We start from the raw sequence: 23423 nt of genomic DNA, 5'->3' as shown, positions 1-23423 counted from the left end.
TCTATTACAAGTGACCTGACATACGTGTTTTTCAAGACACAAGCCGTCGCTCGGCCGAATAAAAAAAAAAAATAAATGTCTTGGTTGCTTTGACTTTCGCCCAAAATTTGAGATGCGAGCACTGTATGGTGTCAGTATTTCATTTTAACTCACTTGACTTGATTGGATTCTTGTCGATTCTTCAAAAAAGAGGTTGCAAACTGTGTAATGCCACTCCCAGGTGACGTTTACAGTCAGACTAAACAAAACAGACAATTACACGTTGTGTATTTAAAACCACATATCTTTGCCTTAAAAATCCGCTAGCCTAATGCTAACACACAATGCAAAACGACTTAGAAGTGCTAATGACACTAGAAACGATGTTGGTGTGTTATTACCCTTTAAGCAAGGGATATTTGAACACAAACGGTGCATCAACACATGTAGGCAGACAATCACAGGCATATATTCTTTATCCTCTGTGAAAAACAACTATTGCATGTGAATGCTGCAATGCTGATTGCAATCATGCGCTTGAATGAGCGGAACACGTAAAAATTGGAATGCTGGGAATTGGTTGAGAAATAAGGAAACTAGCTAAAAAAAAACTAGCCCGTCAAAAAAATGCGGCAGAATAATAAAAATAAAGGTAGAATAACGTGTGAATGCTTGAGCATTCACACAATTACTGCAGCTTACACAGTAGTTGTGAAACTCTTCTTCATTTGTGTCTGTATGGCTGTAGTATACTCCCACCTGGTCGCTTCTTTTTAATAGGAATTGTGTTGCTGTACGCTGTTAATAAAGAATCCTTTTCGTTACCATCTGTCATGTGAACATGAACATTTCAATACGTTTACATGTATGTACAGTCTGTATGTCTGCTGTCATGCCTTTTAGCTATACTGTAGTCAGTACAGTGAAGTGGTCCTGCCATCAAGAAGTCCTCACACAGTTGCAGGTATCGACCACATGAGCGACATCGCTCCATACCAAAGTAAGCATTTATTGACTGACAATAATACAAACAGTGTTTGGGATTGGCATGATTTTTAAACGACGGCTAATGCATTTCAACGAGATTGTTTTGTTGAAATGTTCCGGTGTGGTGTCACCATGCACAGAGAGGCGCAGGTTTTACAGTGTATCTTTGATTGATGTTCTTCCCTACAAAAATGCTTTTTTCCAGTATGCATTCATACAAAAACATGATGATTATGTGTGTTATGCCCCTGCAGGCGTTAGCGCAGTGACTGAGATAAGATGTGGTTATAGATGCAGCTCAAGTCAAGACAGAGGTAATTAAAATACACACACGCGTATCTATATATCCGTATATATACATACCTGTATATATAGTTCTCTTTATTAAGTTTGCACAAAAATGGTGCATAGCCCTATTTTAATGATTTAAAAATAATAATAATACAATTATGTATTATGTGTCCGCCAACGTGCTGCTGAAATAGAAACCTGAATTGTCAGTTGAAAGCTGCTCATGTTTTGCCAAATTGCTGTTTAATGAATAATTTCCTCCATTTTGAGGAAATGAGGTGATAATGGCTTCCTTTGGGTAAATTATCTTTATTTGTGGAGTCTTAAAAATAATTTCACTTGGATGTGGAAGGCTGGTTCCGCAGCATCTTTGAGGCGCTTAACAATAAAGTGCACAAAGTGCTCTGTGCGGAGGTATATAACTCACATTTTACATGATCATGTTACAGTCACGTCTTTAAAACTGTATGCGTGACCCCATACGCATACAACATTGGCTCCAAGAAAACAGAATTGAATAGAAAGAAATAACATGAAAATATCAACTGCATGCATAGATGGAAGTTTAAAACATTTATTGTTAGACAGAGAACATCATGAAATAATGTACATAATAACAAGTGCAACAACATAATATATTGTATTTGCACAGCATCTTTGCACAGAATGGCTTATTGAATCATTTTTTTCCATTAAGTTTTTTGTGGATAAAAGAAGACATGACTTATATGTGACATGATTTATTTAAACAAGAGAGTTTCCGCCGATCCACTCGCTAAAGTGCTTCTCCATGGCCTTCCTGACGGCCCAGCTGCCATTGTTTACTGTGGGAATGATCTTGAGTGGTCGCAGCCACTGGACGAAACGCTTGAGCTCCACGAAGCTGCTGTGTTCGCTGTATGGAATCCCTGGAGATAGAAAAAAAACACTGTGGTAATTGAGCCAAAACGGGAATCAAGATGATGATGATATTGATGATTCAGGCAAAAAAAAAAAAAGACTAGACAGGGATAAAGAAGCCACGCTGATGAAGGAATAAGAGTTCCTGGTGAAAGAAGCTAAGGGGAAGACGAAGAGGAAGCAATGCTAGAGAAATAAATAAAAGTGAGGCTAACTGCAGACCATAGATTGAGACGTTGCCACTGACGACAGGCTGAATGTCTTCCACTGACGCCGTCTGCTGGTTGAAGGTCCAACCGGTGGGCTTGAAGGCCACCAGAAGATCGTACTGGCTGGAAAACTTCCCTAGATGCTGCTGTAGCTTCTGTGGAGAGACAGCAGACATTTTTCTTGCCAGCGAAGTCTGCGTCTAAAATTTTCCTTGATAAGTAATTCAAAAAAAAAAAAAAAATTTCTAGTCCTGCATTTCAACAGGTGATCTATTACAATTGTATACAATACAAATGAAGAAACACTGAAGCGCATTCTGTTCTGATTCACTTTGTTTATTTTGAAACTATTTTGTTTTCAATGAAAAAAACTGATTAAGTCAAACATTGATAAAATGTACATTAAATTCAATGTATGTCTACTGAGGACGAAACAAAATATTAATTATGATTATGTATTATATATGATATGTTTTCCTACTCTGACGTTGAGTTGCATCATGGGAAGCACGTGGACGCGCGCCGCCTTCCAGTCGGTGGTTAAATGTCGCTTGATGTGCTCCGACTCCAGACAGCACATGGTGTTGTATTTGTCCCGGGAGAGGCACACCTTGGTGCCCAAAACCTCCGCCAAGGCTGCAAAGAGACCGAAAAAATAATAATCCCAATGGCTGAGTTTTTTTTCTTTGTTTGTTCTTGCGAGGCTGCCCCCTGCTTATTGCAATAAAAATAAAGTCAGGAAAATGTCCCATGTGGGAGGCGGACGCTCACCCAAGAAGACTTTCTCCTTCCCCACAGAGTAGGATCCGCACACCACTAGGGTGCGGGGGTGCAGCGTCACCGACTCGAAGGCGGTGCTGGCAGCGAAGTTGATGACTTCCTGTTGTCTCGGAAAGGTGTACTCCGGGCCGCAATACCTACGAGGACCACGTGGTTAACGAGCCGATCGCCTTTTCGACGATGCGAATTGAGAACGTTGCATACGTTGTGTCGAGGTAGAGAGTGTGCACCCGGCATCCCAGAAACTCCGGGTAGGCCTCCATGGAGGGATCGGCTCGGAAATCGCCTGTGTGGAGGACGGTCTGTCCGTTCGGCAAGAAGATCAGCAACATAGCTGCTCCTGGACAACTGAAAAAGTCAAGTTTTAATACGATTCTTTTTTTTTTTTTTACTATATCTTTTATTCCCACTTCAGTTTCAAAACACATTCACAAGCTCACAAGTGCATGCAAAAGCAACAGGCGGCGCTTGAATCTTGAATCTTTTATGCTGTTGAAAGTAGTAGAGAAAGAAGAAACTGAGCTGGCGAAAGTAGTACAGGAAGAAGAAGCAACGCTGGTTAAAAAAATGTGATGCTGGCTAAGAAGTGGTAGAATTGGAGAAGGAGAAGTGATGCTGGTGAAAGAAGACTAGAAGACGAAGAAGCTATACTGGCAAAAGGAAAGGGAAGCAATGCTGGACAATAGAAGAAGAGGAAGAAGTAGCTATGCTGGCAAAATAAGTCATAGAATTGAATTAGTATCACATACTGGTTGGCGTCGAGGAGGATGACTTGTGCCCCGTCCACGCTCACCCTGGTGTTCATAGGGAGGATGTGCACGTGCTGCTCCGCCACCTTCAACTTGCTCTTCACCAGGTTGCCTGTGATCTGGACGACGACAACATCAAGTATTAAGACACACGCAACTCACACAACGCTATTTATCCTCCCAAAAAGTCCCATCATGGCTTACTTTGTTGCAGTAGATTGGAAGTGTGGACTTCGTGGTGAGTCCTCCATAGTGGTCCGAGTGGAAATGGGTCAGGAAGTAGGCGGTGACTCCTTCAATGGCGCCGTACCGAAAGGCGTCGATGGCGAACGTCGTGCCTGAGTATTGTTAAAAATATGAGGTAACGGATTTTTATACTGGCAAAAATATAAAGAAGCTGTAATTGCAAAATGAGGAAAAAATGCAGATGAAGTTGTAGAAAAGAAAGTTATGCTGGCGAAAGGTAGTAGAGAAGAGGGTAGCTGCTATGCTGGGAAAATTCAGACAAGCAGCAGAAGAAAAAGCAGTGCTGGTGAAAGAAGAGCAGAAAAATGAGGTGACTAACCTGGAATCTTTTTATAAAACGGACAACGCCGTGGTTGTTCCTCTCCACTGTCGTTCTCGCTGTTCCACCATTTGTGTCTCCTGTGTTTGGTCTGCCTGCTTGCCGCCTCCACCTTGCTGCCACCGGGACTCTCACCTTCTCCGGGTCGGTCTGCATCTTCAGCCGCGTTCGTCTTCCATTTCCTCCCGGAAGCTTCCTCTTTCTCCTGCGCCTTTAATGCTTTGAGGCCGAAAAACACCCCGATGTCCGTCTGCTTGAGTCCCGATCCTCGACCCGCCTCTCTCTGAGCCATCCGAGGAGGCGCCGCACTGTTCTCGGACGACCCGACTGGGGACGCTTGAAGAGTCTCCTTCAAGCGTTCCAAAACCATCCTCTGAGGAGACTGAAGTTTTTCGCCAACAGCCGACGAGATGTCATCGACTCTACCGGTGCCTTCGAGGGCATCCGTAAAACCCGTAGGCGGCTCGTCTTCGCTGAAGAGAACCACGGAGTCTTCGTCTTCAGACCCGTCTCTACGAACTGCGTCCATCTCAGCGGGGAACTCCGAAAGAGGCGAGTAGGATATTAGCTCCTCGTCGTGTGGATCGGCCAGAACGTCACAAGTCGCCACTGTCTCTGTCCTACTTCCCTGTGAGGAGGTCAAAGACGAGCGGCCTCTGGGAGACCAACCTTTCTTCTTCTTCATGTCGTCCGGGTCGGGCGAGCGCAGCAGCAGGAGGCCATTGGTGGCTTGGGAAGGTGGCGGCGAGGGTGTCATGCCAACGTTATCCCCGGAGGCATCGCGGGTAGGAGTACGAGGCTCACTGTCCTGGAAGTCGAACGGCACGGAGTGGCCGTTAGCTCGAGTGTGGGCCAACTGCGTGTGGTTGAACTTCTTGTAGTGGTTCGGAATGGAGGACGAGCACTGGGGACCATGGGGACATTCTAGCGGATGTAAGACACAATAGTTATAATAGCAGAATTGCAAAATCCATGCTGCATTGAACGCATCAGGTTGATGGGGACATGCAGTAACTGAGTTCTGCCATGGATAGTGAAAATTCACAAGAACTGACCCACTCAAATAGGATTGTAATTCCCTATAGTTGCCACAAGGCAAAGCACTTTTTTTCTATTGGACAAGGCAATGGCATGACCAAATGAAGCTCCTCCCCTCATGGTAACATAGTTCCTTGGCCACAAGATGGCACCAAAGCAATATTTTTACATTAGACATGGCTTTGGACTGAGCACAAAAATAAGCGAGTCTTTCAGAGAATAACAAAGGGTAGTTCATTTTTTTTTAAAACATCCAGTACAGTACATTTTTTTGCTTTTAAGTACTGTACATTTTTTTTCAATATATATATATATATATATCTATATATAATATTTTTAAGCATCGTTTAGTTGTATTTAACTTGCTTTAGGTGTGAAAAGATTGAGACACTATATTTATGACTGTGAGGCTTTAACTTCGTTCACTTTGTAGGTTGTCGCTTTATGAAAGTCAAACAAACATTCACAGAGTCAACATGCGATAGTGCGAAACCCACGCAACATTGAACGCATCAGTAGGTAAAACCCTTACCTTGGCAAGTGTCCCTTGGCGTGTCCAGACATTCAGCAACATGCCATCTTTGCGACTGCACCAATAAAATAGAGAATGGCATCTGGCAAATGGGACAAAAGTCTTCCTTGGCTTCATTGTCAACGTTTTGTGTCTCCTTAGAACGTGAGGACGAGGTGGGATCACATTGTCCATTGTGTACACCGGCAGAGACGTCACTTGGAGTGGTTGTACTATCCAGAGTGTTGCATGACTTTCTCTCCGTCGTGCATCTTCTCCTGGACACGTTCCTACATGCAGACGACGACTCACGTTTCTTCTTTTTCTTCACCGGAGGCTTATAATCCCAAATGTCACTTTCAGAGTCGGCCTTCTGGGACATTTGGGGCAAAAGTGAAGCCTTCCGGGCGTCACACAACGCAACACAACGTGCCCAAACCACTTGTAATAACAAGTGAACTACGATGTATGAACATTCCGCTCAAGCCGAGAGTAATAAAAAAAAAATACACCGGACAACTGTGACGTTTAAATTCAAATTTAGGAAAACGGCTAATCATTGCTAACAGTCGCAATATGAACCACGCTGACGTGAAGCACTTACCGACACAGTGCCAGATTGAATTAAGTAAATGCAGTGCTTCAAATGTAACAGCACTTTCCAACAATTTGATTAATTCCCTGAATCGTTCAACAATATATCTAAACAGAAGAGTAATACAATATTGTGCTTCTATATGATTTAACATGTAATTTATTTATTTTTATTTAAATTGATTGTACCTTTGTCGAAAGCAGCTCTATGAAGCTATATGATGACATGACCACTTTCCGCATAAGTAAATACAATACTTAAACGTGACAGCACTTTCCAACAATTTACTTAATATAACCAGAGTCGGTTTACTTAACACCCAAAGAAGAGATAATCTAATTATTGTTATTTAATATGATAAAACCCCCATGTAATCATGTTATATATTTTTTTTCAGGCCACGACATTTTGTCGAAAGCTGTGAAATGAATCGACATGACGAGTTTACCCAACCCGGCTAGCTGAAGTTTCAAACATGGCTTCAGGTTGCAGCTTGTCAACTCTTTTTCCTCTTCAAAGTGTACTCGACGGCGCCTTAGATGACGCCGCGACACAAGAGTCGATGGAAGCTCTCGTCTACGAGTATTTAAAAGACCTAGACGAGAGGGAAGAACTCAAGATGACCGACTTTGAGACAGGTGAGCCGTCAAAATTGGCGAACACACACCAATGTTTGGGTTAGCTGGCAGTGCTACATGCATAAACAAGACGGAACATGGTCGTCGTTTCACTTTCGGGATTCTCAAGGGAAGTCGTTTGTTTCATGTTGTGATACATATGCATTGTAATCCCGTTTAGCAGATATTATTCTCTAGTTGACATACGGTATACATAGTAGGCTGAGAGTTAATACAGTGAACTAAACAAGACAGAATAGACAAGGCCTAACAAAATGAAACGCCTCCCCTCAGTTCAACATAGTTGTTCATCTGCATAAATTTGAATAAAAGCTACCGAAAGGAACTTTTTTTTTAAATTACAGTAGTGTCAGGCAAGGGTGATGATTTCAAAATATGGGTCCAAGATTAAGTACGAGGGTTCAATGAAAGGTTTAGTAAGGCTTCAAGACAGGATTAGGATTTTGAAATAAAGATTTCAAACCAGGGTAACTGCTTGCAAGTTAGTGTGTGCGGTGCTGCAGTACCTCAACACACCAGTAGATGGTGATTTGGAGCAGACCATTATGTGGGAATCGGGAGACTGATGTCCTCGTTGCGTAATGAGTGACGATTTTCTTCTTTTGTGGTGGGCAGGTCTGGAATGGCTCAACACAGAGGGCCCTCTGTCTTTCAACAGGGAGCTGGCGGGAAAAGTGGTGCTGCTGGACTTCTTTACCTACTGCTGCATCAACTGCATGCACATCCTGCCGGACCTTCACCACCTAGAGCAGAAGCACTCAGTCCAAGGTATTGTACTGCTGGCCTTGTGCAGTATTTAAAAGTATCTACACGGAGGCATTAACACTCCTGTATTATAAGTAAAATATTGCAAACAGCTCTCTGTACAATGACATGTGCTGGAACACCACATAACTATGTTGACGACACAACTGAGATGTCATATTAAAGGTAATTATACCACCTTAAAAAAGAGGTTTATTGAGGTGAGTTGTTTATTTTTCCCCTAGTGGACGATGCACCTGGGATGGCATAGTAAAGGAAATTGCAACCCCCTAAACATTTGGTTTATTTGAAATAAGATGTTTATTTTTTTAAAGGGATTATGTACGTGGGATTTCTTAGTTGAGGTAATTCTAGTCACCTATAAAAGAGGTTTATTGAGGGGAGGTGCTTATTTTTTTTCAAGCGAACAATGCATACGGGATGCCATAGTAAAGGTAATTGCAACCACATAATAAAAGGGTGTTTATTTGAAGTCAGGCGTTTATTTTTTCATATTGATGAAATACCTGCGATATCATGGGCTAGATGATTAGAGCAACCACAAAAATGGGTTTGTTGTGGTGAGGTGTTTACTTTTTCAAGTGGCTGATGCACTTGGGGTGCCATAGTAAAGGCAATTGTAACCACTAAACAACAGAGTTGGTAATTCGCGGTCAGGGTATAATTTTCTCATGTTGATGAAACACCCCTGATGTCACAGTAACAAAAATAAATAATAATACAGCAAAATAAAAACGGTTTATTGAGGTGAGGCATTTATTTTTTACAACATACCTAGGATGTCATAGTAAAGATATTTACAGCCATCTAGAGGTTTATTAATGTGAGGTGCTTATTTTTTCAAGTGGACCATGTACATGGGATGCCATGGTAAAAGTAGTTGCAACCACGTTAAAAAGGAGGTGCTTATTTGAGGTGAGCTGTTTTAATTGATCATTTATGAGACCGGATGCCACTATTTGAGGAAATTCGTTACAATATATTGCTGTGAACATCATGGTCGTTACGACACTGTGTGTCTTATTTATTCAACTAGACTTCACCCTACGTGACACTGCCACCATCACGTCCGTTGTCATCTCTGCTGCGTGTGGAAGAGTTAACTAAAAATATGTCCGAGCGTAAAATTTAGCTGCGAGCCAAACCGGACACTGGGCGCCACACACAAGCACACACACACACAGGCAGTACCACATGCATTATCACACAGGCCTTATCTTTGGCACAGCTTTGGGTACATTCTGTCTGCTGCTCTGCTCCGTGAGGTGTGGGAGCCACCCAGTTCAGTCACTCCCACAGTAAGCACTGCCATTCGCCCGTCGTCATTGCAATATGTCCTTTACATTTTGGCAGAGGATGAAGAGCGGCAACATCTACTGCAGATTAATGTTTGTTTTATGACTATTGAGGTCTCATAGTGGATGATGCAGTAAACCAAGTGTTTGGCACACCAAAAAATGGGACAATTTGCCTCTAAACTCAACAAAACAATTAAATATCAATGGCCAGCATGAAAGTGGTGATAAAACTGTTTGGCAAGATAAACTTGGTTCTATCAAGATATATGCTGGCTTGATTAAAGTAGCGTGTTCAGCAGAACATGTGGTTTAGATACATGTTATTTTCGGTAGCAATTAAGTTGTGTAACATCGGAACAGTCAGATGATTTCAGGGAAATCGTTTTGCGCCATTTGTAACCAGGATAGAGATGCTTTCTTTGACAACAACCTAAGGTACATTATGTGCAAAACTTGTTCTCGATCAGGCTTACACAATTTGTTGAAATAGTTGAGATAAAAAGAGAAGGCTTAGATCCACATCATTAATTGTGGTTCTTTTGCAAACAAAAATAAATATATCCTAAAACATTTATACTTTAAGAAATAGTTTTATTTTAATAACATTGTGTCAGTCTTTTGAATTAATGTCCTTTCAGATGGATTGGTTATTGTTGGCGTACATTCGGCCAAATTCCCTAATGAAAAGGTAAGTCAACACTCCATGTACACAAATGTGTATTTAGTTAAATAATTTTATTTTGAGTATTTCCATTCATCCATTTTGAGCTGGAGCCTATCCAAACTAGAAGCCTGGTACTGAGATTCGAACCCCAAACCTCAGAACTGTGAGACAGACTTGCTAACAACTTGACCACATGCTCCCAATTTTGACTATTTTCAATACTGTATTTGAATTATTTTATTTATTTTTATTTATATATTAACATATTCGTGTTCTCCATATTTTAATGTTTATATTCAACTTATTCTTTATTTCTATTTTAATTATTTTGATCATTTAATTGTAGTTATGGTTACTACTTTTTTTAATGAAAACTAGTTGCCGAACTAAAATGAGCCGATTTTCACCAACTCGTCCAAGTTAGCATGAGTTGTATGTTTCTTTCAAAGGTTCTGGACAACGTCCGCAACGCCGTGCTTCGGTACGACATCCGCCACCCGGTAGTGAACGATGGCGAGGCGTGTCTTTGGCACCAGCTGGAGGTCTCCTGCTGGCCCACGCTAGTGCTGGTGGGCCCACGGGGCAACCTGCTCTTCTCGCTGGTGGGCGAGGGCCACCGCGACAGGTTGGCGCTTTTTGCCGACGTCAGCCTCCGTTATTACCGGGAGAAGAAGCTGCTGCGGCTGCACCCGGTGGGCGTCAAGCTCTACCGGGACTCCCTCCCCCCCAGCATCCTGTCTTTTCCCGGGAAAGTCTGCATGGACCACGGCAGCGACAGGCTGGCCATCGCTGACACCGGACATCACCGGATCCTGGTGGTGTTCTCTACTTGTCAGGTGTTACACATCATCGGAGGTAACATATCGTATTTCTTCAAATAATAGGTAACATTAAATTCATTAGAAATACAATCTAGACATTGTTAAAGGTAGAATATGCAGTTTCCAAACTGCTTGCAAGATTTGAATATAGCCTCACTTCAATCCCCATCTCCTTTGCATCTCTGGCCAAATTTGTGGGGCTTCCTGTCTGACAGCCAAAAATGGTCGGGGGCCCTTTTTTGTTTTTTTTTCCCCCCCTGTTCGACACCCCTGCGCATACCCCTCCAAAATGTGCCAGGATTTAACACCCCAAATTCTGCTTTGCCATTCAAGTGGTAAACTGGGACTACACTGTTTAAAATGAAAAAAAGAAACCCCCAAAAAACAGGACTTTTTCATATTTTTAGATCATGCCCGCCACCGCTGTTCCCAGGCCAACACCGAAGTTGGCAGCGTGCGGGACGGCGCACACACTGGGAACTGGCACCGACCTCCATCGCAGGGACAAAAATGCCCAATGGGACTTTTATTTCTGTCGGCTGATCTCGTTCGGCGGCTGGTGTTCGCTTTGGGCTCTCCAAACACATGCTGGAGGAGTTCTGCTTTTTGTCATTTCGTGTAGTTAATCCACTCATTGACATATAGAACAGGGTTAGGCACAGTATGGCCCGTGGGCCACATACGGCCCTCTCCATGCTTTAATCCAGCTCGTCAAGCAGTTACACTCTCAAGAGTCCTGTCATATCTATTGCATTGATTGTAATGTTTGGCCTAAAATTGGTTAATTTGTTGTTTTCTTTTAGTTTTGATTCATTTATCTCTTTAAATATTTTCATTTAATTTATTTAAGTAATAAAATACATTTGTAACCCCAGTGAGGATAAGCGGTACGGAAAATGAATGAATACAATTGTATTAGTAAAATATTCTGGATTTTATGGAACGAGTGGTTAATTAATCATTATTTTATCATTATAATTAATACAACTAAAAATGAAAGGGGCTTTATTTTAATACAATATATATTTTAATATATAAAATAAAAATACAAATGTATATTTGTTTGTTTATATATAATTTTCTACACATTTTGTAAACATTTAATCTATTCTTTTACCATTTTTTTAAGCATCATACCTCAAAATGAGTCGATTAAATTTATTTCTTAATTTTAAAAAAATGCATCCATGGTTGATTTAAGTAGTCAGATAAAATATTAGTAAAATATGTATCTTATATACCGTTAGCATTTCATTTATGTATTCAGGACCTAAACCGATTGGTGATTTATAGACCAGTAGCAGAACTTTTAAATATACTCTAAAGCTGACTGGAAGCCAGTGTAAAGACTTTAGAATTGGAGTAATATGCTCTGCCCTCTTTGTTCTGGTCAGAACCCGAGCTGCAGCATTCTGAATGAGCTGCAGTTGTTTAATCCTCTTTTTAGGGACTCCAGTCAGAAGACCATTACAATCGTCGAGTCTACTTGAGATAAAATCATGAATGAGCGTCTCCTGGTTTGCTTGACACATGCAAGCCTTCACTCTGGATATGTTCTTCAAATGGTAGAAGCCAGTTTTAGTATAATTGATTTGAAATGTTGAAATTCAGGTTGGAATTTATCAGAAAACCAAGGTTTCGGACTTGGCCTTTGGTTTTTAAAGAGAGTGACTCCAGGTATTTACTAACAGCAATCCTCTTTATTGCCCAAAAAAATTACCTCTGTTGTATTGGTGCTCAGTTTTATTGGTGTTTAGTTGAAGAAAATTTTGTCTCATCCAGTTATTTATCTGTTTTAGACAGTGACACAACACCTCAATTGAACTGTAGAAATCTGGAGACACTGCGAGATATAACTGTGTGTCATCTGCATAGCTATGATAGTCAAAATTAAAGTTCTGAAGAATTTGACCCAAGGGTAGCATATGCAGGCTGAACAGGCGGTTGATTACTGTAATTTTTTAAAATTTTTTAATTTTACTTAGTCTCTCAGTAAATATTTGGTTAGTTGATTTATTGTAAATAATAATAATAAACAAAATAAAATAAAGAAACTTTTTTTTAAATTATAGTATAAAAATACAATTAAAAGGAGAATGAATTATGTATCTAAATGTATGATTTAAATTCAAATATAGTAAATATAAACAAATATATCAATAGTTAAACAAACAGCAACAATAAATAACAATTATGCATATTTTCTTTTATTTTTTTAATCTTTTACATTTTTACTGAAATTGCAGAGGTAAAGTTAAAATGTTCCATTTTTTGGGGAAACAGGACCTGAAAGTGGAAGGCGAGACGGCTCGTTGTCTGAAGCCTCCTTCAACTCCCCTCAGGGTGTAGCCATGAAGGGCGACGTGGTGTACGTGGCCGACACTGAGAACCACCTCATCCGAAAGGTCCCTGGCAAAACATTCTCTCTCTTTCTTTTTTTTAATCCATCTTTGTGCCTCCCGCTCACGTGCTTGCATGTGTCCGTCAATGCAGATCGACCTGTCGGAGGGGCGGGTGAGCACACTGGCCGGCCTCGGTGTCCAGGGTACTGACAAAGCCGGCGGTGCGATGGGAGATCAGCAGCCAATCAGCTCTCCCTGGGACGTAGCGCTTGGCTCAGTCGGTGAGTGCTCCATCCCAAATTTGAGACCCGGCTCTTCAAACTTAATTGCCTTGAACCTCTGGGCCTGTTCCCACTGGCAAGCCGCCTCAGTAATCCTAAGGGACTTATGTGAGCTTGCTCTTTAATATGGGGCAGCCTTGTAGGTCAAAATAAGGCAGTTACTGTACAGTATCTTACCTCAGAACCATTTATTGACCCACTTTTTCTTGGAAGAAACCAGAAAGTCACATCCTCTTATTTTGTTCCCGCCAACCTAAATACTATATTTCCCTCCTTCCTTGATAAACGACACAGATGACCATCAACCTTCTTCCTGAAACCTCCCAGATTTACAACCACCTGCCCATCTATCCATGCACCTACTTTCCTACCAGCAAAACAGCTTCTTACAGCTACCTGACCTCCTCCCTTACCTATCTACCCACTAGTTAACTACCAAATTCTTACCTACTGTACCTACCTACAAATACCTACCAGATACTTGGCTATGTACCACCCTACCCTACCTACCCTTCAGATTCTTAACTACTGTACCAAGCTACCTTCCTACATATCCACCTCCTACATATTTTCCAACCTACCTAGTACCTACCGACTAATTAGCTAACTACCTGCCCTTATCCAGGCTGCATACATATTTGAAAGTACCCAATTTATCCCCTTTTGAACTTTGAAATGACAATCATATTCTGAGTCAAATGTTCAAGAATAGCTTATGAATGCATAGCTGCCTTTTACTCCACGTGCATTGAATTGTAATTTTATTGAATTCAGTTAGAAAGTAAGCATATGTATTTTTTAGATGTTTTAAAACTTCTAGGTGTCATTGAGTGGGTTTGGTAGACAGCCAGATGTCGTGACAGACGTGTCCTGGTTGTGTGTGTTTGTGTGTAGGCGGCGTTGAGGACAATGTGCTGTGGGTGGCCATGGCAGGAACCCATCAGATTTGGGCTTTGTTCCTAGCAGATGGAAAACTGCCCAAAGGAAGGTGAGACAGGTTAACAAGTGCAACCTTGGTGCACTCGGACAGAAAATGGCATTTCCTAAACTATTCCCGCAAAGTTGGAACTGTAGAATGTCTAGGTATGAGGAAAAATGCCCACAGACACATTATCACGTTGACAGCGAGTCCAAGGCGGGGACGTGCGTGCGATGGGCAGGTAGCGGCAGCGAGGAGAACCGGAACAACGCCTACCCGCACAAGGCGAGCTTCGCCCAGCCCTCGGGCTTGGCCGTGGCCCCCGAGGAGCCGTGGAACTGCCTCTTCGTGGCCGACAGCGAAAGCAGCACCGTTCGCACTCTGGCGCTGAAGGACGGTACGGTCAAGCTCCTGGTTGGCGGTGAGAGAGACCCGACGGTGAGTTAAAGGTCACCAAGTGTGTTTCCGGTATTTTGGTTCGTCTATGGTTGGTCGAGCTAAACTTAATTTGACCTCTACCCATTTGAATTAATCGTTACAACTGTTTAATGTTTGAGTACTTTTTGCACTGTTCTCCAACAACGAGCTGAACAGCAAAATTCATGTGCTTGTCTTTCCACTCCTTAAACATTTCTTATCTGTTTCAAAATGTTTAGACTTCCAAATGTTCACAAAATTTAGGACACTCAGGCTTTTTCACATTCCAAAGATTTTCCGTTTCCCCACAATTCCGCATTTTCCACAAGCAAAAAAACAATTTGAGTCAGCCATTCAACAAAAAAAAGTTCATTTTACTCCAGCATACTGACACTTACTTATAACATTCAAACTTCTGAATATTAAGGACATTCAGGCTACTATTTTTCACATTCCAAAAATTCTCACTTTTCCCACAATACCTGTTTTCCCACAATAAAATTCCCAAATTGAGAGAGATTTCATATATTCATCATTTCATAACCGACTCACACCATTCAGTGTCAATTTCTACAGAAATTGCATTCCCTAGTTATGTAATAATATCATGCCTTGGAGAATTTAGTTATCTAATTGACACTGTGTTAACTTTGAGTTTCTTGCACCGCTTTGAGCTTTCTATTTTTGGTCTTTATTTAGCCTGTAGATTCAACACTTATGCAAATTTGGGAGCCATAATTGGAAAACAATCACTTAGCATTCATCACGCAAACTGTGGCGCTTTCTGGAAGTTTGTGTCATTGACAAGCCTGTTTGTTTAATAACTTTGCAATTGTGACATGCTGTGAATGGCTTCTTTTCTTTTTTTTCTAATATGCTGTTATAAGCGTTTTATTATCATGCCATATAAAACAATCGGCACCTGTCTAAAAAGACTGAATAAAATAGACAAATTGTTAAATAGGAATAGAAATCACACGCCTAAATCAGCTTTTCCCAACCTTTATTGAGGCTGGGTACATATTTTCTCTCTCAAATGTCTCAATTTACTCAAAACGTTAGTGTCAAAACTGGGCTTACTTAATTGTACCATTGGTTTTTGAATGGAAGAGTATTTTAGTGTGAAGCCTATCTATCATCTGCTATTCTATTTTGTTGTGAAAGGCTTGTATGATTAATGATGTTTTTTTTTTTAAGGAAATATTGCACTTTGTGTCCTGACACTCTTTGAACCAGAACCTATTTGCTTTCGGGGACGTGGACGGGAAGGGCGTGGACGCCAAGCTGCAGCATCCGCTCGGCGTGGCGTGGTCCCCGCAGCAAAACTTGCTCTATGTGGCCGACTCCTACAACCACAAGGTGAGGATGCGTGGCGCTGTATAAATAAATATATATAATATATATTATATATATTTATTTAATTTATTTAATATATATATATATATTATATATATATATATAAATCGAGTTCAGGCTGCCTCTTTTGTCAACATTTTTAAAAAGCGATTAAAAAGACAGTTGTTTAGGCAGGCATTCAAGTCATACCAGATTGTTTTATATTTGTTGTGATTTTAATTCTTTTTTTATTTGAGTGATGGTTTTCTTGTTTTAACTGTAAAATGACGTGATTCTGTATTTAATATACTGCATGTAAACTGCATTTTATTTAGCGTGAAACATTTGGTGAGTCCTCTCTATGAAAAGTGATACAAACCTTTTCATAATGTTTGTAAACAATAGGCGCTAGGACACATCCAGGTAGCAGAAAAGCAATTGAGTACAGCTGAACTGAGACGATCGTAAAATCCTGATGTATTTATTTATTTTATTTTTTCCTATTTCCTTAAAAAAAAAATTAAAAAATGATCCAGCGGGTCTTGTGAGTGAGGAGGATAAAATTTGAATAAATCAAGTGGATGTTGTAAATTGTTGTACAGAGAAAATCGCAAGACACAATAGGCACTTCGAAAAAGCGAATGTGTACCAAACCGCCATCGTTGGTTTGTGGAAAGCATTTTCTCACAGGTATGTATAAAATGTTAAGTTGGGTTGTCTGGGTAATTTAGCAAAAATACATGGCTAGCCTGCAACTCTATAGCATGCTATCCATTTTACCGTCAAAAGATTATGTCTGTGCCATTAACCCGTGAAACAAAGTTAATTAGCCAGGTTTCCAATCATTTTGTTAACTCTTGGAATTTCTACGACGTCTACGTAAATTACGGTCTGTGTTCCACTTCCCTTTGAAGAAATTTACCCCACGTGTAGTCATCTTTTCACCGAACACTTCACACATTTAGATTACGGCGGTACTGTTTTGCCACCCAGAATTATGTGACGTTTTAGTGAAAAAGTCAAAGAAATCGAATGGAAAGACTTACTTATTACCATTGTGCACAGATTAAAGTGGTGGACCCTAAGACGAAGCAGTGCAGCACTCTGGCCGGCACAGGAGAATCAGGCGACACTGTGGGTCCTGACTTCATCACGTCCCGCTTCAATGAGCCCGGCGGAATCTGTGTGGGCGCCGGTGGCAAACACCTCTATATCGCTGACACCAACAACCACCAAGTCAAAGTACTGAACCTCCACTCCAAGATTGTCTCACTGGTAAGACGTTTTGCCGATGTTTCATCCTGCTTCACTTCCTCCCAAAGCTGACTTTCACATTTTACAACTTCCTCTCTAGTTCCTTATTTCCTCAGACTGCACAGACTTGACTCCTGCCAAAGCAAAGGGTCCCACCAAAACCCCCAAGATCCCCCGAGGGGCCGTCAGAGTAGACATGCCGCCAGTGTCGGTGAGTGCCGGGCAAACCCTCATCATGTCGCTCGCGCTGTCGCTTCCCGAAGGAGCCAAACTCACCGACGAGGCGCCGAGCTGCTGGGCCCTCTCCGCCGAAGGTAAGCACCGTTTTGTCTCGACAGGGAGTATTATCAAAAAAAATTTTCCTAAAAATTCTATACACAAGATTTTTTTCAAATGAAAATAAAACATCTTTTATCAATCGCAAAGTTTTTTGATTCATGTTTGGTGCATCAAAACAATATACAAGCCATGAGGCGACCTTTTTAACTCAGGTCTACCAAACATGGTTTGGAGAGCCAATCAGAGTCCCTCCATCTGTAATTGACACAGGTGTTCAACTATGATTTCCTTACAGTGCAAAGGTTTGCTGTTTGTTTCTTCATACGTCCACATAGTGTCGGGCGATGGTCGGGATATTAACTTTTTTTAAAGGTTTTTCCAACATTACGAGCGAAGCGGCGAGCTCACACATAGTTGGTATCAGCGCCACGGCACTATTTTCAGCACGATAAGAGCGCAGCGACTCGCTTCACATAATTAGCGCCCAGCCTATGTTATGTGATCCCCGAGCCGGTCGAGACTTAAGTTGATCCGATCAGCCTGGAGCGGGAATTTCAACGGACTCAGTTTGGAGTGCATGCCAGGACTAAATGGTGGCTTTTTAGCCGCGGCTCTCCCGGGAACGCTGTGCTCGGAATCAGCGTCATTAATCAGTGAAAGAAGGAGCGCTCCCTCGCCCGTATTTGCCTCTCACACTGAAACGTCACTTCCTGATTCAATAAGACCAATCAGATTTTTATTATTTTATTTCCGTTTGTGGCTCAGTAGTGTGTCGTGAGAGATCATCAAGTGTGCCGCAGGTAATTAGCCAATTTTATTTACTTACTTATTTACTCAAAATAATGTATCATCTATCTATGGTGGTGATGTATAGTGACAGGCAGAACCATTTAATGCTCTTCCACGAGATGCCAGAAGGTACAATTAACCTGTGTGTTAAGTTTTTGACATCCATACAACAGTATAATAGCTTTGTGTGCAGCTAAACAGACCCAGATTGCACACTAAGTACAGTATCACTTGAAAGGTGCTGTATAAAGACCCCCCCCCCTCTCCCTTGTAGGAGATGAGTGGCTGCTAGATGCTCAGGCGGTCACCGGCGCTATCACGGATCTGTCGAAGCCGCTGCATGTTACCGCCAAACTTCCGGAAGTTCCCAAGAAAGTACATGCGGGCCTCACGCTGAGCGTCTGGTTGTATTTCTGCACGGCGGCGGGAGCGACCTGCACCATGAGAGCGGCGGCTTTCTACCAGCCTCTCCAGCTAAGTGACATTCCTGCCACAGGGGAAGTCACTGTGACTTTGACGCATTTCCTCTAAAAAAAAAAAAAAAAAAAAATTGGATTTGATTTTGAAACAATTTGTTTTCTACAAGAAATAGTGGAAACCGATTTCACTTGCATAAAGCCAATACTCTATACATTACAGTGCAAAAGTCAAAGGTCAACACTGGCTTTGTTTTTATGGAGACTGCATCCATTTATTTTTTATATGAAAAGCTATAATAATATATAATATCATAATAATAATATATTAAACTAAATGAATAATAACAATGATAGTAGTAGTAGTAGTAGTAATAATAATAATACATCTCTCAAACAGATATGGGAAAATGTGTTATGGTCCAATAAAACCAAGGTTGAACTTATTCCAAAAGGTGTGATTGGCGCAAAAACAACACTGCTTATCACCAAAAGGATAGTATAGCCACAGTGACGCATGGTGATGGCAGCGTGATCTTTTTGGGCAATTTTCCGAAAGCTGGATCTAAGGACCTGAGACAAAATGGGGTTGGAATTATAAACAGTTTGAAATAGCAGTCAATGTTAGCATAAAACCTTCAGGCTTCTGCTACAAAGCAAAAAAAAAAAAAAAAAAAAAAAAAAACACTATCAGGAAAAGCCTACTAGAACAGCTGATTTTTATTTGCTGTTAATTACAGGAACTTTAAATGGCGGCAGGTGTGTGCTGACTCTTTGAATATATGATTTTTTAATTCTGAACACAGCCACGTACTAATTATAGGAGCGTGTTGTGCACACTTGCAATCACATTGTTACAGTTTAGTTTTACTTCCCCTCTTGAAAATATCTATATTTTTTCATACAATTGTGTTGTACAGGTTATAAATCACATCAGTGGAATGGTTGATGATGATCTGGATAAAGTGCTAACAAATACATGGACAAAAAAATCCAAATACAATCATATGATATAAGATCATTTGGGCATTGCTAAAACAACACCTCTAATGGTAGCCTCAGTGTTTTGCACAGGACTGCACTGTATATTTATTCAATTTCATTGAATTGGATTTGGAAGTTTTGAGTCTTATGTAGCTTACTTTTCCCCCTGAACAGCGTGGGAGCAACAGCGATGTCTCTTGTCTGGCTCGGTAACTGGTCGCCTCAGGACCAAAATGCCCGCGAGATGGCCAATTGATGGATGAGCTCAAGGTTCTTTCTGACTGCTTCGTCCATTTGGGTAAAAGTGGGACTCGTCTAAACCTGATTTTCATAAGCTGTAGAGACCACTCTAAAACCACTCCATTATATTATGATTATTATTATGTATTGTTACAAATCAAAGCGCTAACTCTCCTTGACCAAGAGCTGCAGCTTGAAATATGAACATTAGGCTTTATTTATGCAAAGACGAGGTGAGGCAATTCTTGCAAGAATTTAGTGTTATGACAACTGAAAGTAACATTATGTCAAAATTTTATCCCAAAAACAACTTCAAAATCATGTTTAGGCCACACTGGCTTCTAATAGGAGACATTTATTTCATGTTAGCATTAGCATGATCAGAGCTAACATTCTTCAGCATCATGTATCCATTAAATACTTTATACTTGGGATCAGAGCTAAGTTACTGTTCAGAATTGTGTACAAATGAATATCTGCTAGTTAGCATCAAAGCTAACTTTATTGTACATAGTAACGGACCAACCGAATACTCTCTAGTTGGCACTAGAGCTAATGTTACCGTTCAAGGTTGAGTACAAATGGGTAGCTCTCGAGATAAGATCAGCACTAAAATGACTGTTCGGAAATGTGTACAAACCAATGAGTTATTGTTATCATCAGAGCTAACGTTACTGTTCAGTATTGTGTACAACCCAACTGTTCTCTAGTTCGTGTTAGTATCAGAGCTAACATTACTGTTTGGAATTTTTTTACAAACAGGCTCTTCTCGATTCAGCACCATAGCTAACGTTATTAAGTGTTCAGTGTACGGCTCTTCAAAGGTTGCTAATAGCGCATTAAATGTCGCTGTTATCGAAGAGCAATAATGAATTAACTTCTTTGAAAATGTAACAGAAGACGTTCTTGATCTCTGAAGGGAATCAAAATGTCACAAGACACTGGTAACAGGTTTGCCCCCACCTCTCCCTAGAGTGCCTTGAAAAACGATAGGCAATAATTATTTGATTCGCTGCCATTGATGGCTTTTTAATTCAAGTATCCATATTCACATAGAGGACTGGCAGTGAATGAGTTTTAAAAAGCAATAAGACGGCTCTAATAATTCAAACTAGCTTGAGTTTACTTTTTTTGTGGGGCGGAGGGGTACTTCATTACAATTAATGCCTTGACTCCCCCCAAGACTCCCACCTTCCCCGGGCCCCTGCGTGGTAGGTGCCCTGGGTCACCGTGGGGCAACTAAACATTCAGGGAACACAAAACAAGAACCTTGTGGATGTTAAATGCTCGTCAAGCAATTTGGCCTAATCGCAATGATGGTCTCAAGGGGGACCACACGCCCTTCTTGCACTCATTCCAAGGGAATCATTTATCTTCTCGAGTGACGTAAGCACCCAGGCAGTCCGGAATAGTGGTGCCTCTGCCTCCTGAGGGATTTCAATATGTGAGAAATCCGTCTGTCCAAACAACTTTAAAAAAATAAAAATAGGGAATGCGTCAAGAGCCTAAATCCATTTTGTGTGTCTGTCTGTTCAATGGTCTAAAATTTAGGGAAGGGCAATATGCCCTAGAAAGATTTTTTTTTTTTTCCCCCCCACAAAAATCCAATTTCTGTTTTTAATTGAATCAGTTTATTTTGTGCCCCTTTTGCTTAGAGACAAACTAAATGAAACGATAATGTTCAAAATGTGTTGTGGTCTGTTTCTTTGAAAAACATTTCATCCTCGAAACAATGCTGACATATTTTCCTTTTTTTTTTTCTCTGTGCTGTCTCTGAGTTTTAAAAAGCTGCAGCGTGTGGAAAGGTCAGACAGGCTTTTAAAAGTTGCCTCAAAGCTATTATTTTCCAAGTGGTTAAAAGGTTAAAGTTCACCGTGAACTCTGTTGAGTCAAAATAAAAAATGCAGTTTTGTGGCCAACTACAGTGAGTGTTTGCGTGTGTGTGTGTCACCAGTGCACCTAACATTTTGCGTGTAACCAATAATTTGACGACAGGTGTCCCAAATATTTGGGGTGTACCGGATCATTTGGACTTGCTGTACCTAATATTATGGCACTTAATAATTTGTCCATAATTTCTGTTTCCCTCTGTTGTACCTAATATTTTATATCTATTAATTAGATATATATAATTATAATTAATTATAATAACTATTAATTAGACCAAAGGAGTACCTAATATTTTGGGTGTACCTAATAAAATGGCTGTATGTGTACCTAATATTTTCCCCTCAGTTGTACATAAGTTGTCTAATATATTGGGTGTACAAAATATTTTTGGGTCTACATAATTTGACCTCCCCTTGGAGCTAGTATTTTTCCCTCGGGTTTAGCTATTTTGGGTTTACTTAATATTACGGCACCGGTGTACCTCATCTTTTGGGTGTACCTAATAATTTGGCCAAAGATGTACCCAATAATAATAATATTTTGGGTGTACCTAATAACATCCACATACTGGAAGCGGTGCAGCAAAGAAAAACCCTCCACACGTGTACAGTACACTTCTAGTCACTCATCCTTTAATTAAATATTACTATGGCCCACTAAATCCTCCTATTCTGCAAATTATCCACGAGGTGCATTCAGGAAGCTCGGGAATACTGGCCGTCACACAAGACACTACTGTATACAGTAGCTTGTGGTATGTTTCAGTCAGGTGGTCTGTCTTTCTGGTCCCCGGCGCAGTGTCATCGGGTTCACGCTTGAGTGAACGCTAATCGGCGGACTAAAGAACAAGCACACGCCGCTGTCATCCGTGTGTGTGTGTGTGTGTGTGTGTGTGTGTGTGTGTGTGTGTGTGTGTGTGAGTGTGAGTGTGATGAGGTGCACTCAGACCTCCACTTTTACATAAGTCGTCATTAGGATACATGCTCCTGTCTTATTTGTTATTTTTTATTTTTTTCCCCCAGAAGGTTGTCATTTGTAGAGCGCAGTCTAGTCGGCAAATTGGATCTCATATGTTCAAATTTAAAAGTGAAATTTCATTCAGATGCCCAAATAAAGAAAGGAGTTAAGGACTTATCCGATATTTGTATCATAACATTACAATACATTTGCTTGTAACATCTTAAATTTAAAACAATTTTAAAACATTGCACCTTTGTTGGACAGTATTATGATTTTTTTTTTTCTTATCACGTAACGTGACAATTAGACGTTATGTTACGAAAACATGGAGGCATTTTTCGTAAATTATGACTTTATTCTCATGTCAACTTTTGTCTCAATGTTACAAAACTTGTCAGAATATTACACCTTAACTCTTGTAACATGACACCTTTATACGTGTAACGTTGCTCTCATAATTCTCCCGTAATTCTCATAACATCCCGACTTTTGTCTCGTAACATTACGACTTTAATCTTCCAACAATT

The 23423-nt window shown here is 40.7% G+C and overlaps 2 protein-coding genes across 2 annotated transcripts; one reads left to right on the top strand and one right to left on the bottom strand.

Moving 5' to 3' along the window:
- Window positions 1-964: 964 nt before the first annotated feature.
- nhlrc2 (NHL repeat containing 2) lies at window positions 965-22281 on the top strand. Its single transcript, XM_061705376.1, has 14 exons — window positions 965-979; window positions 1221-1280; window positions 6172-7242; window positions 7858-8010; window positions 9944-9993; window positions 10419-10824; window positions 13074-13195; window positions 13284-13413; window positions 14308-14401; window positions 14539-14770; window positions 15986-16108; window positions 17150-17359; window positions 17439-17652; window positions 18681-22281. Exons 3-14 carry the CDS (start codon window positions 7080-7082, stop codon window positions 18935-18937), a joined length of 2154 nt encoding a protein of 717 aa, XP_061561360.1. The 5' UTR covers window positions 965-979; window positions 1221-1280; window positions 6172-7079; the 3' UTR covers window positions 18938-22281.
- On the bottom strand, window positions 1819-6809 carry dclre1a (DNA cross-link repair 1A (PSO2 homolog, S. cerevisiae)). Its single transcript, XM_061705375.1, has 9 exons — window positions 6031-6809; window positions 4461-5384; window positions 4100-4233; window positions 3896-4014; window positions 3351-3494; window positions 3138-3283; window positions 2848-3002; window positions 2380-2521; window positions 1819-2165 (listed from the first exon to the last, which is right to left on the bottom strand). The coding sequence occupies exons 1-9, from the start codon at window positions 6389-6391 to the stop codon at window positions 2002-2004; spliced, it is 2289 nt and encodes a 762-aa protein (XP_061561359.1). The 5' UTR covers window positions 6392-6809; the 3' UTR covers window positions 1819-2001.
- Window positions 22282-23423: the final 1142 nt, after the last annotated feature.

Source organism: Phycodurus eques, chromosome 19 (assembly GCF_024500275.1).
Source record: "Phycodurus eques isolate BA_2022a chromosome 19, UOR_Pequ_1.1, whole genome shotgun sequence".
NCBI lineage: Eukaryota > Metazoa > Chordata > Actinopteri > Syngnathiformes > Syngnathidae > Phycodurus > Phycodurus eques.
This window is presented reverse-complemented; position numbering and strand designations above follow the sequence as displayed.